At 62.3% G+C, this 12606-nt stretch overlaps 3 protein-coding genes across 3 annotated transcripts; 2 read left to right on the top strand and 1 right to left on the bottom strand.

Annotated features, from left to right (window-relative positions):
- Positions 1-622: 622 nt before the first annotated feature.
- On the bottom strand, positions 623-2233 carry EMIHUDRAFT_250792 (hypothetical protein; the record flags this gene model as incomplete). The annotated part of the gene is made up of 1 exon (XM_005756197.1): positions 623-2233. One exon carries the CDS (start codon positions 2231-2233, stop codon positions 623-625), a length of 1611 nt encoding a protein of 536 aa, XP_005756254.1.
- A 400-nt stretch (positions 2234-2633) lies between these two features.
- EMIHUDRAFT_250793 (hypothetical protein) lies at positions 2634-3384 on the top strand (the record flags this gene model as incomplete). Its single annotated transcript, XM_005756198.1, has 4 exons — positions 2634-2639; positions 2893-3092; positions 3143-3218; positions 3289-3384. The coding sequence occupies 4 exons, from the start codon at positions 2634-2636 to the stop codon at positions 3382-3384; spliced, it is 378 nt and encodes a 125-aa protein (XP_005756255.1).
- Positions 3385-6371: 2987 nt separating this feature from the next.
- EMIHUDRAFT_471326 (hypothetical protein) lies at positions 6372-8476 on the top strand (the record flags this gene model as incomplete). Its single annotated transcript, XM_005756199.1, has 9 exons — positions 6372-6843; positions 6886-7020; positions 7156-7313; positions 7352-7405; positions 7518-7553; positions 7722-7736; positions 7811-7891; positions 7944-8090; positions 8160-8476. The coding sequence occupies 9 exons, from the start codon at positions 6372-6374 to the stop codon at positions 8337-8339; spliced, it is 1278 nt and encodes a 425-aa protein (XP_005756256.1). The 3' UTR covers positions 8340-8476.
- Between the last annotated feature and the right edge of the window lie 4130 nt (positions 8477-12606).

Genomic DNA, 12606 nt, shown 5'->3' on the forward strand with positions numbered 1-12606 from the left:
GGGGGGGGGCCCCCCCGGGGGAAAAAATTTTTCCGCCAGGGGGTTCCCCGGAGGTTCGTTAAGATTTATGGGCAAGCAGCCCGCGCGGGGGGCCCCTTCAAGGGGGCCGGGCGGGCCCGCAAGGGGGGCACGCACGTCCACGTCTCGCTCTCGCCCCGCGCCGCCTCGCTCCGCTCCCCTGGTCGAACGCCGGTCGGGCTCCAACCTGCCAAAGGGCCAGCAGCAAAAGCGGGCCAAGCGCACGCACGGCGACTCGAGAGAGGCGCACGGCGAGGCCGCGGTGCGCAAGCGCCGGGTCATCGTCGTCGACGACGACGACTTTGAGTGATGCGGAGGGACTGGGGTCGGATCGGATGATGTACGTTTTTGCGCAGTACGTATCTCTCGCTAGAGCTTTTAGAGCCGCGGCTGTCGTGTCATATGTCTGTGTACGGTGTATTGCTTCGTTAAACAATGTTACGTGTCTCTTCAGAGACACGTAACAAGGGCATGGATAGAGCCACATCTTCGAGGGTACACACTGTGTTTAACACACACATCAATTTTCTATACACGGCGTCGAGGTGCCAGCGGGCGCACAGCCACGCCCACGGCAGCCACGCCCACGGGCCCCGACGCTGTCTCACGACAACTTCCTCACAGGGAAACGAGCTGCCGTGGCCAACCCAGCCACAAGGAGCCCCATGCTCACCGTCTGATAGCCCGCCGCGAAACCTAGCTGGCTGCCGACAGCACCACCGACGCCTGCACCTGCCACAAGTCCGATAAACGAGGAGGTGTTCTGGAGCGACATCGCCTGCATGACGAGCGACGGCTTCTCCTTGAGCACCTTCTCCTGGATCTGAGCCGCCAGGGTGGGCGTCAGCACGCCTAGCCCGAGCTGCGCGCTGCAGAGCGCGCCCAGGATGAGGGTGGCGTCGCCGAGAGCGGGCTGGGCAGCCATTCCGACCGCCACCGTCGTTGCGCCAGCACCGATTGCGAGGCGGGGCCCGACACGATGAGCGAGGGCGCCCATCTGGCCTCCGGTGACGGCGCCGACCACAGCGTTGGCGGCCAACATCGAGCCGATCGCGCCCGTGCCGAGCCCAAGCTCGTCGCAGAGCAGCAACGGAAGCAGGGTCATGTTGGTACCCGCGAGCGAGCCATTGGCAACGGCGGACATCACGCACAGCGCTCCGAGGTCCGGGACGGTCGTCAGCACCTCGCGCCAGCTCACAAAGGCGGTGCGAAACAGCTGCAGCGGAGGGTCGATCGGCTTCTGGTCTCCCGGCGCCACATCGCGGTAAATGCGCCCGAACACCAGCGCGGAGCCGGCAAGGCCCAGCCCGACCCCTGCAAATGCCGCTTGCATGCTCACGAGGCTTCCCAGAAGCCCGCCCACCGCGGGCCCAAGGGCCATCCCCGTGTTGCGCGCCTGCATCAGCAGCGCCATGTTCTTTGTGCGGTTGAGCGGGGTCCCAATCTTGACCACGCCGGCCATGTTGGCCGCAACGATGCCCGACAGCGCGACGCCACCGGCCAACCGGCACGCAACGAGCTGCTCCAAGGAGTGCACAAGCGCGACCGCGCCCATGGAGGCGCCCATGAGCACGAGGCTGCCGACGAGGATCTGCTTGCTGCCTCTCCTCGCCACTACCTCGGTCATCGGAATGGTGCAAAGGACATTCGAAAAGAAGAGCGCGCCGTTGGCGGCGCCAAAGCCGGCAGCGGTGATCCCGAGGTGGGCCACGAGCTGCGGCTCAAACGGGACGAGGATGCCGAACGGCAGCGCGGTCAGCGCGATACCGCCGCACAGCTGGTACGCCGCCGGGTGCAGCTCCTTTCCGAGCGCCGTCGCGTGCCTGTTGAATTCGTCTCTCTCTATCGTCTTGGACTTGTCATCGTCCCACAGCTCCATGAATCGCTCCGTCATGGCACCGAGATCCGCGTCGGATAGGCCCTTTCGCGCCGCATACCCCTGAAACGCCGTGCGCACCTCGTCAATCGAGAGGCGATCGTCCATGTTCTTATCCAGCCGGTCGAAGGCGTCATTCATGTCCGCTTCAGAGAAGGAGCCCAGCTTGAGCGAGGCGAGCAGCGAGTGTGCGTTGTAAGGGTCGGTGATGAAGAGGCCGGTGGAGCTCGGCCGAAGGGCCGTGCTCAGGTTCCGGCTACATAGTCTTGAGGGTCTCGCTAGTCTGTGCACGGAGGAGCAGACGGCTCTCGCACGCAGCGTTCGGCCGCGAAGACGCATTTGGATCTACTCTTGTGAGCTGTGAACGACGCACTTGCCCAAATCCGCTAGGTTGGGCGTGCTTTCACAGCCTCACGAGAGTAATTTGGATCGGACTGCAGCTCGGAATTCTTCATTCGTCCGGGGTGGTGTGGGGCGTGCAGTGTAGTGTTCATTAGCTCCGAGTAGAGGGGGCGTCCTGCCTGCAGTTAAGGGGACACCCGGTACGCGGGGCTAACCCTCGGAGACCTGTGTTTACTTTATGGCCCTCTTCCTGCGAACGCGCACCCCCCCTAGGGGTCAGGGCTCTCTAGCCCGTAGCCCGATCCCGATCATCCGGCCCGCTGGGTGCGCTTCTTAGCTCCCTGGCCCTGGATGTGAGGCTAATCACTGCACTCCAAGTGCTCCAAGTGCGTCCTGAATGCTCGTGGGTGCCCGACACCAGCTTTTTGTACGATGGCTACCATGCGTGCGTGCTGCTCCCACCTGGACCGCCCTCGCTGCCGCCGCCGTCCGCCCCGCCGCCCTCGCTGCCGCTGCCGCCGCCTCCGTCACCGCCGCCGCCCTCGCCGCCACCGCCCTCGACACCACCTCCATCAGCGCCGCCACCGCGGCCGTCGCCGCCGCCGCCGTCGCCCCCGCCGCCGTCGCCCCCCCCGCCCTCTGTGCCCCCGCCCGAGGTGACCAAGTGCGAGGGCTGCAACAACATCAACGGGCCAGGCGAGTGCTCGAACACCTGCGGCGACGCAGCCGGGCTCTGCTCCAAATGCGACGGCACGCTGGGCACACCGGGGGCATGCTGCCAAAAAGGGGAGGCCGACGATCCTCCCGAATGCTCGTGGGTGCCCGACACCAGCTTTTTGTACGATGGCTACCATACGTGCGTGGTGCTGCTCCCACCTGGACCGCCCTCGCCGCCGCTGGGGCCAGTGTTAGCGAAACGGACTACATCGCTTTGGTGGACAACGGAGATAGCACCGTCACCGTCAGCGTCGTCAGCTCGACCGTGACTGATACAGCCGTCTTGGCGGCAGCCGAGCCGTATATTTTTGGCGTCGTTGAGCTCCACCCTGGAGGTTGACGTCACCTTCACCTCAGCTCTCGAGGCAGCGACAATCTTTGTCCTTTCGCCTCCGCCGCCAGCGCCGCCCGCTGCTCCTTCGAACGGCTAGGTGGTACTGTTTGTGCTCTATTTATTTTATTGGACACAGGATAACAGAGTGCGAGGAGCTCCCCCCGGCCGTGGATGGATGTGCGGCAGCCGGCGCTCCACACCAAGTGCCAGCTCAGCAGTTCCCTCGCCCCCTGGGCAGGGGGTGGTACCCCGTGAGGCCGTGAGCCGTGAGTGGGAGTGCCTTGTTAGGAGTCGAGCGGATCCGAAAAATCGTGCCCGCCGTCTTAGTCCCACTTCCTCTGGTACAACCATGGAGCATGGTGTTAGTCGGGGCACAACAGTCTGCACACAAACTCACCTATGGAACACACGCCATCACAGATTAGTACATTGGGAAGTGTGGAATGCAAATTGCCAAACTCCCGCCCCCCCCCCCTCTGACGGCGAGGGAAGCAACATCGCAGGACAAATCGACGAGTTGTCGAACAGACAAACATCAGCCAAACTATGAAGGCAAGGCGGTGGCGACGAGACCAACATATTTTTTGTGAGTCGCTGCATCATCGTTTTTAACGCGGCTCGCTGCAAGTGTACACGTTCCAAATTATGCTTGCACAGCTACGCTCCTTGTTGTAGTCATCGTGCTGTATCGAGGTCTTTGATATCCAATTATGTTTGATATCCACTCACTCTTCCTGCCAAGCTTGCCTCGGTGACCACGTGAATATGAGTGCACGTCGTGCTTTATCGCCAGCAGGGGCAGCCAGAACTCCATTGCGATGAGAAAGCCTGCGGCGTAAGTAGCTCCTTCCAGGACGAGTGATTCCCACAGCGTGTATGTTGACGACTCACCATCTCCCTCCGAGCGGTGGAAAGAGCCGAGGACGGCCTTTACTGCGCCAGCGCCAGGGGCGAGAATCAGAATGACGGGGATCAGGGACGACCAGAGAGGAGCATCGGTAGTCAGCTCAAAAAAGCACGCAGCGCTCGACGCCCAGATGGCCACGAGCAGCGTTTGGACATAGCCTGGCAGAGAACACGTGGATGGAGAACACCAGCTTCCGAGCAGGCCTTGAACGGCATATGTGCTCCATCCGACCAGAAACGGGCCTGGCCAATCTCGCAAGCGTATCTGATAAAAGATAAGTGCAAAACACTGGAGCGGAATGGTCATACCAGCCGAGGCGAGCAACCAGTTATCGGTGGCATCAGTGCTCGCACACGTGATGGATGGCGGAAGGGAGGAAATTGGGCCTTCTTTTCCGTACAGGTTGGTGCGCTCGCCTTCGAATGTCGCCTCCGTCTCCCAATTCCTGCCCAGAAATTGCCAGCCAAATGTTAGAAATATTGAGATCAGTATGGCGTTCACCAGCCCCTTTGTCAACCGAGTGGCGCCATTGGTGACGGCACCAAGTCGCAATTCGTGCACTCCATAAATGAGTTGAGCCCCGGGCAGCCAGATGATGAGCGTGCCAAACATAATGTACGATGCTTTGCACTGCTCCATCACGACCCACGAATTAGCGATTCGCCAGAGGAGGGGAGTGAAAACGCCAACCGTAAACGATACAACGGGGACCTCGAGATGCGGCCGGTCGAGCACCCAGATCAGCAAGAGCGCGGCCATCACGAAAAGCGCCAAGACCGCCCCTCCCAGCATGCTCTCGTAGTCGCCACCGTACACACTAAAGGGGGCGACCGTGCAGACCATCTCTAGTGCAAACATCTTCACGAGCCTCCCAAACGGCTCCTTTCGCTCCTCGACCTGATCCAGGACGTACAGACAATTCCGGATCGGCGGCCTCTGGACGGCAATGACCTTTGCCACTGAGCTGATGTCGCCCATTGCACTGAGACTGAAGTCCATACCGCAGCCTACGTAGTGGATAGGGCCGCTTGGGTCCAGCTGCGCCGTGACAAATCGGTGCCCGACCTCCACGACTGCACGGTCAAGTGAGAGCGCCTCGAGAACTGCTGCAACGTACGCCTCAACATCGACCGTACTGTTGCCGTTAGCCGCAAGCAGACACGACAAACGCAGCACCAAAATCGCGGTCTCGGCAAGCGATCCGCTTCCGTCTGGCAAGTTTTCGCCAGGTTGGTAGCATCTCCGGATGCACGCCTCGGTGATGTTTGTGTTTGGCCCGAGTATTCGGAGGCCGCCACGCTCGGGAAGCTCTTCCTGCTCGCTAACCGACTTGAACAAGTCTGCTGCGGACATTGGGCGCCCAAGCTCGATCCGAACACCGCGGCGTAAGATCGTCGCTATAGAATCGCGGGGAGCGCACCGCACAGGGAGACGCCAGCAGCCGCGTCTGTGATTGAAGAAGACGGCGACGCCCACGTACAGTACCAGCGGAATGATGAGGATGCAGTTGAGTGACAAAATCTGAAACCACGTCCATGGGTACGCCCACGACATGCTGCCCTCCGCTCGTTCGACGCCGGGGCGGGCGCCTGGCGGCGCCGCTGCGCAATGGCGCAGGCCAACTGTACCCCCGGGGTATATGGAAATTCAAGAAAAATGTTTCCCAGCAAAGTACTTTCCAGAAGCCGAGTACTCGAAGGCTGCTCCACAGTTTGCCTGCCACCTGGTCTTCCGTGTTGAAGGTGTTCGCATCGGAGTTAGTCGTGGGCATAATATGTGGGAGTCGACTGACCAGTCAGTGTCGAGGATGGAAAAAGAAAGAAAGAAAACAGGCAACCCAAGGGAGGGATGGGAGGACGGTACGCCGCCACCACACAGGGATTTTAGGGGAGAAGTGTGGTGTTAGCCGTCGCCCACCCTCGGGCGTCTACCACTTCCTATCTCTCTCCGCAGTTTATCACCAATTCTTGCAGCGACCTTCATGCCACCTCGCATTCTTCTCACTCTCGTCGTTCTCTCTCCTGCTGTCTCTTCCCCTGACTCATCGCTCTCCTCGGCCTCGTTCTGAGACGCCGCTGTCGAGGATGGGGCCTGTGGTGATGAGCAAGCTAAAATCTTTTTTCAAAAGAAATTCCCCAGGAACTCACTCACTCACCGCCTCGACACTCCGGCTGGCGATGTCGCAGGCGTGCGCCACTCGCCACTCCTGCTCCTCCGTCGTTGCTGCCGTTTCGCACCGCGGCCGCGCTGCGTTCTTACGCCGCTTCTCGTCGGCCGCCCGCGCGCCACCCGTCATCGACCTCTCGCCTCTGCGCGACGGCGGGCTCTCCTCCTCGTCGCCGCTCGTTCGCGAGGTGGCCGACGCGTGCGAGCAGTGGGGCTTCTTTCAAGTGGTCGACCACGGCGTCGACGAGGACCTATGCGCGCGGGCGGAGGAGCAGCAGCGCGCCTTCTTTGCGCTGCCGATGGAGGTCAAGGAGTGCATGCGACGCTCGGCCGACAACAGCCGCGGCTGGTACAACGACGAGCTGACAAAGCAAAGGCGCGACTGGAAGGAGGGCCTCGACTTTGGCAGCACGCCTCCGATGGACTGGTCGCTCGCCGACGCTGACGCTCGCAACGGCACCCTCGACAGCAGCAGCTTCCCTGGTCGGAACGCTCCCGCCGACGCTTCTCGGAACCTTCCCGTAGGCACCCTCGACGGGTACAACCGCTTCCCGCCCGCCGACCTGCTGCCGTCCTTTCGACCGACGATGCTCGAGTACTACGACGCCCTCGCCGGCGTCGCGACGGGGCTGGCGCGCCCTCGGGGAGATCTAGGCATATGTCACAGGAAGGCATGCGCCAAAGCGAGAGGCCGTGAATAGGCGCGACTCTTCTCGCTTGGGCTCGGCGTGCCAGCCGAGACGCATCGAGCTGCTCCTCGGACCGTGTCCGAAGCTTCTCGGACCCTTCCCGCAGGCATGCCCGCCGACTTCTTCGAGCCGTACCTGCGCCGCACGCAGCACACCTCGTACTTGCGCCTCAACTACTACGCGCCGTACACGGGCGAGGACCCGACCCAGCTCTGCATCTCGCCGCACAAGGCGGGGTGGATGCCACCACCGACGCTCCTGCGAGTGTGACTCCACTGCTCTGCGTCTCGCGCGCACTGTAGGACGCGGGCTTCTTGACGGTGTTGCGCCAGGACGTCGGCTGCCACTCGCTTCAGGTGAATGCACCACGGGGAGCAGCACTCCTGGGGGGGGAGGTCGAGGACGACAATCACGCCCCCTCCGAGCCGTGCTAGCACGCGCGTCACACCGACTGACCACTCGCTGCAGGTTCGCGACCGGCAGGCGCCCGACGGGTGGGTGACGGCGCCGCGCATCTAGATGCAGACGGCACTGCAGAAGAGGCACTGCCCCGACCCACCCCGGGCCACAGCTTGTATTCACCGGGCCGCCCCTCCTCCCTCCCCGCTTCACCGGGCCGCCCCTCCTCCCTCCCCGCTTCACCGGGCCGCCCCTCCGCCCTCCCCGCTGCAGGTGCGGCCGGAGCCGGCCCGTTTCGACCTTCGGCGTCGGGCGGCACCAGCCCCCGCCAGCTGTCCCACGTTGAGAGGCCTTCCCCCTAGGCCGCCTTCACCATCAACACGGGCGACATGGCGCAGATCTACAGCAACAACCGCTACCATGCGCCAGAGCACCTCCGAGATGTCTCCCCCCCGCCGAGATCACCCGAGAGTCGCCGAGAGTCGCCGAGAGTAGGCGCCCGAGCACCGCGTGCTCACTTCGCCGAGCACGCCGCGCTACTCGGCCCCCTTCTTCTACAACCCGGCATACACCGCCGCCGTGCAGCCGCTGCCTTCGCTCGGCGCGCCGCACTTCGACCGGTGCGTCTGGGGCTACTTCCGGGCGACGCGCTGCGCGGGCGACACTGCCCACTCTGGTGAGTTGTCATTTGGGTCGACGATGCTGACTTAGGCGATGCGTTTCGCGGGCGATTTTGCCGACTACGGCGAGGAGATCCAGATCTCCGACTTCGCGAAGGGGAGCGGCTCGTGGCACGTGAGCAATCAGTCGCGCTTCATGGCCGAGGTCGATTTCGACGCGTCGTTCGACGTGGAGGCGATGCGGCCGCTGCTGACGAGGAGCAGCGCCTGAGACGCATAGGACTTTCGCGCGCGACCGCCCGGATTGCCGCTATTTACTAGTATTAATAGGACTGTGGGAGTCAAAAGAGGAACGCTGTCGAGTACGTGTCGATATATGATCGTTCGTGACATCGCATTGCTGGGCCATATCGATTTATCGTGCGGGCTGCGGGAAAAAAACCGCCAAATATGAAATAAGTAATAACCGGTGAAACACGCCCCCGCCTCTCCACCGTCCACGGCGGGGGGCGCGTTGTGGACAGAACTGCTAGGGTGCTAGTGTCCACCGCAGGACGAGCGCTCCAAGCTACAGGCCACCAGCCTGGGCGCCATCATGCGAGTCACAGGAGCGGACAGCTCCGTCGGACTCAGGCGAGGGTCAGGGAGCGGCCCCGGCCGGAGCTGGTGGACTGCTAGCGGAGCTTCGTGCTGCCGAAGGTAGAGTTGGGCGCGCGGGCTGACTGTATGCGAGCCCCAAACCCCCTGGCGCTGTACGTTCCGTAGTCGAACCATAAACGCAGAGGGCGCAACGGTGGGTGCGAGGAGGCGCTTCTCCGATTCCGTAAGAAGGGGGGGAACCTCCGCGCAAGGAGGCGCAGCATGCGGCGGGATGTTGATACTTTAGTACGTTCGAGTAAGAGACCGCGAGATCAGGGAGATCGTGCTCTCTGGAGTACGTGTACGCGTGTCGCACATGCGCGCGTTCGCTCATCGTCACTTGTTCGCCTGCGCCCGGCCCGCGCGCGTTCCAGCCGCGTTCCAGGTTCCACCGCGCCGGCTCTGCCTCTGGAACGAGTTATGGAGCGAATCTTAGCGACTAACACTAAAGCGCGACTAACAGCGTTCGAATCCACCACGTGCACGTCCGGATTAGTCCGAACCACCGAGAGTCGGCCGCAACCGTCTCCGCCGCCGCCTGAGAAGAGGAGGCTCCCCGCCCTCCCTTCCCGCCCCGGAGGTACTGGAGCACGTGGTCCCAGAGGAGGGACAGGTCCCCTTCCTCCGCCGCGCCAAAGGGGACCTCCTCCGGCCGCAGCACCGCACGCCAGCCGTCGCGCGCGCTGCCTTGCGGTCGCCGGAGAAGCATGCGCCGCCCGGACGAGTTTGACCCGAGGCGGCGGCCCTTGACCCGCGGCGGCCGCCGCGAAAGGCTCGCGGAGAGAGGGGCGGAGGAGGAGGGTCGAACTTCCCATAGTCGATGCGCGCACGTGCAGCGTCGCGCGCCCAGCGGGCAAAGGATGAGGCCGTGTCCCAAGCATGCATGCCCACGTACTTGCGCTTCTCAGCGTCCGCCCACTGGTTGCGAGTTGTCCGACTTGGGCATGATGAAGTAGTCAAACGGCCACGGGTGGCCACCGAGCTTGTCGCTGATGATGTGGTCGACCGCCCACTCCGTCTCCCGCAGCCAGCGCGGGATGAAGTCTGGGTTCTTCTTGAGCCAGTTCTTCACCTGCGTGCTCGACATGCCGCCCGTCGTTCCATGCTTCTCCTTGGCGTACTTGATGAGCTCGTGCATGTCGCCGCAGTACGAAGTTGGCCACTCCTCCTTTTGCGCGTTGGCCAGCCCAGCTCGGGCCGCCACTCCTCCTTTTGCGTTTGGCGCGGCGCAGTGTCGGCCACGTCAGCTGCCGCGGGCTTCTTTGCTGCGGCGGGCTTCTTTGCTGCCGCGGCGGGCTTCTTAGCTGCCGACGGCTTCTTGGCTGCGGTCGGATTCTTGGCTGCCGACGTGTTGGCTGCCGTCGGCTTCTTCACTGCCGTTGGCCCGGAGCCGAGGCTGGACGATCGTGGTGGCAATCCCATGCTGCTCATGCTGCCGTCCACGCGTCCGCCCGCGGCCGTGCCAATGCGAGTTGCCTCGGCTATCACCCCGAAGCATCCACACTTCTCTGCGATCCCGCCACTGCCACCGAACAAGCTGCCACTTTCGTAGAACTGCGCAAAGTCGTTGAGTGGCTCATTGTTCGCCGGCTGCTTGGGCGGCATTGTGGAGACGGGCACACAGCCCGCAAGTCCACGTGGTCTTGCGTGTGGGAGGGGACGGCCGTTGAAGGCAACGAAGAAAAAGCGCAAATGTGTCACACCTCGACAACAACCTCTCTCACCTCGACAGTGTGGCAAGTGCGTCAGGGCAGAGTCAGCACGGCAGAGCAGGGGATATATTTTGATAATTCAGGATGAGGTGAGGAAAATAAAATAATTTGTAAAAGAAACGAAAAGGGCACGGCGATGTCCAAGGAGCCGCGAAGGAGTCGACAAAAAGAGCGGCAAAACATGCAGCACTCAGCCTTCCCTCCCCCTCCCGGATGGAAGTACTACCTGAGCTCGACCGTGCTTAACTTCGCTGTTCAGATGGGAAGCGGTGACCCACGGTGATATGGCCGCATGTGACATTACATGCGCGCGGGAAGTTTATGAATGCCAAATTTGTAGAAAAAGATGTCTGGGAGGTATTTTTAGTATGGAGGATGTTGAGGTGTTTGAAATGAAGTGGTATGTGCAAATAAATTAAAAAATTCGAAGAGGCGTCACGCGTGAGGCGTCACCCTGAAGTCTGCCGCGGGAAAAGAAAAAGGACCGCCTTCCACCGCTCCGCGACTCGTTACAGACACACAGCCCCTTCCCCTTCCTCAAGGGCGAGGACACGCGCAGGGGTCGCACTTCTAGCGAGGCCCACAGAGTGGGAGACTCCTATCACCGCCACTGCCACCCACGTGTCAGTCTGCCTGTGGTAGAAGAGACTGCCGGTGAGACGTCGGAGGAAGGTCGCTAGTCGAGAGAGATCGCCAGTGGATAGGGAGTCCACCGTGCTGCGAGCCTGTCGCTGTCCCTTGTCAGGAGCAGGAGAACTAGGAGAGCGCAACCAGTAGGAGGCCCGCGCTTGCCCCCGTGCCGCCGGGTGCAACCTGTCCTATACGAGAGATGGGATTCCTGTCGTGAGGGTGATCCCCCTGCCCAGCCCCCCTCCGTGTCGCGATGCGCTCCCCGCTCCCGTTCCCCTGTGTCCCTGATCGTCCTACAAGATCCTGCTTGTGCAGGTGGGGACCCTGTCCTTCTCCCACCCCTCGTTTGGCGTGTCCGTTGTATTTATTGCGTTGGAGGCCAAGCTCGAGCCGGGAGCCTGCGCCAGCTGCGCCATGAAGCCTTCCGCGTCGGCTGAGCCGAGGGACGGCGCGACGTAACCTCCGCTCATGCCTGCGCCGCGCTGCGAATCCGTCTCTCCCGGCGGCGCCGCCGCCGGCGCCCTCCGTCTTCGTCTTATCGCACGGGGTGGATTCAGTGAAGAAGAAAACGCAGTAGCCCAAGTTGTTTGGTGCTCCCATCCCTCCCTTGGGGTGTCTGTTTTCTTTCTTTCTTTTGGTGTGTCCATTTTATTTATTTATTTATTCCCTACCATCTCCTAGTAGAGGTGTCCGTTTCATTTATTCGGGCCTTCTTGATGAGCGAGTCGTGCTTCGCGGCCGTCGCCGCGATTCCCGTGCCGCCGCCACGGAAGGTGGCACGTGCTTTTGAGAAGCCCACTTTGCGGCCTTTGCCGCTTGCCCACCGCTTGGCTTCGTCGACGGGCGAGTGCCTTACCACACTCGCCTCGGCGTTACTCGAAGCTGCGAGCTCAGCTGCGGCCACAAGAGCGGCCTGCTTGGCACGCAGCTGCGTAATCGTCGGCCCGCGTGCGCGGCTCTTCACGGCCTGTGCCGGCGAGTTGGCGTTCACGCGCTCAATCATCATCGTCATGGCTGTGTCTGTCTCGCTCGCTCGTGCGTCCTTGGAAGTTGTGCCCGCCTCCTTCTCCTATGAGCTCGTATGCCACGTCGCCGCCTGTGTTTGGGTTTCTATGTTTGCGATTTGGAATTTGGTATTTGTCCAGCTCTTTGTTTATTTATTTATTCGTTGACGTCGCCGTCCGAGAGATCGTCGCCGCCGCCGCTCTCCCCGCCGCACCCGCCAGTGCATCCGAGACACCGTCGTCCAGAGATATCGTCGTCCAGCGACAGCGTCGTAAAAAGACATCATCGTCGAGACATCATCGTCCCATCGGTCGTTCCGAGCCTCCTCCATATGCAGCCTCGCCCCCGGCTGCCGCTCCCCTCCCTTTTCACGCTGCTCGCGCTCGCACTGCCGTCCGCCTCGCCGCTGCACGTCTTTACGTGTCGCCACACGTACGAGAGCACGCTCGCAGAGGAGCTCGCGAACGCTGGCGTTCCTGCGGCCGCCGTGACCACGGTTTGCCCCGCGGTGGTGAGCGTGAGCGGCGAGCTGCCTGCGCTCGACCCCACCTA

The sequence above is a fragment of the Emiliania huxleyi genome, assembly GCF_000372725.1.
Source record: "Emiliania huxleyi CCMP1516 unplaced genomic scaffold EMIHUscaffold_984, whole genome shotgun sequence".
Taxonomy (NCBI): Eukaryota; Haptophyta; order Isochrysidales; family Noelaerhabdaceae; genus Emiliania; species Emiliania huxleyi.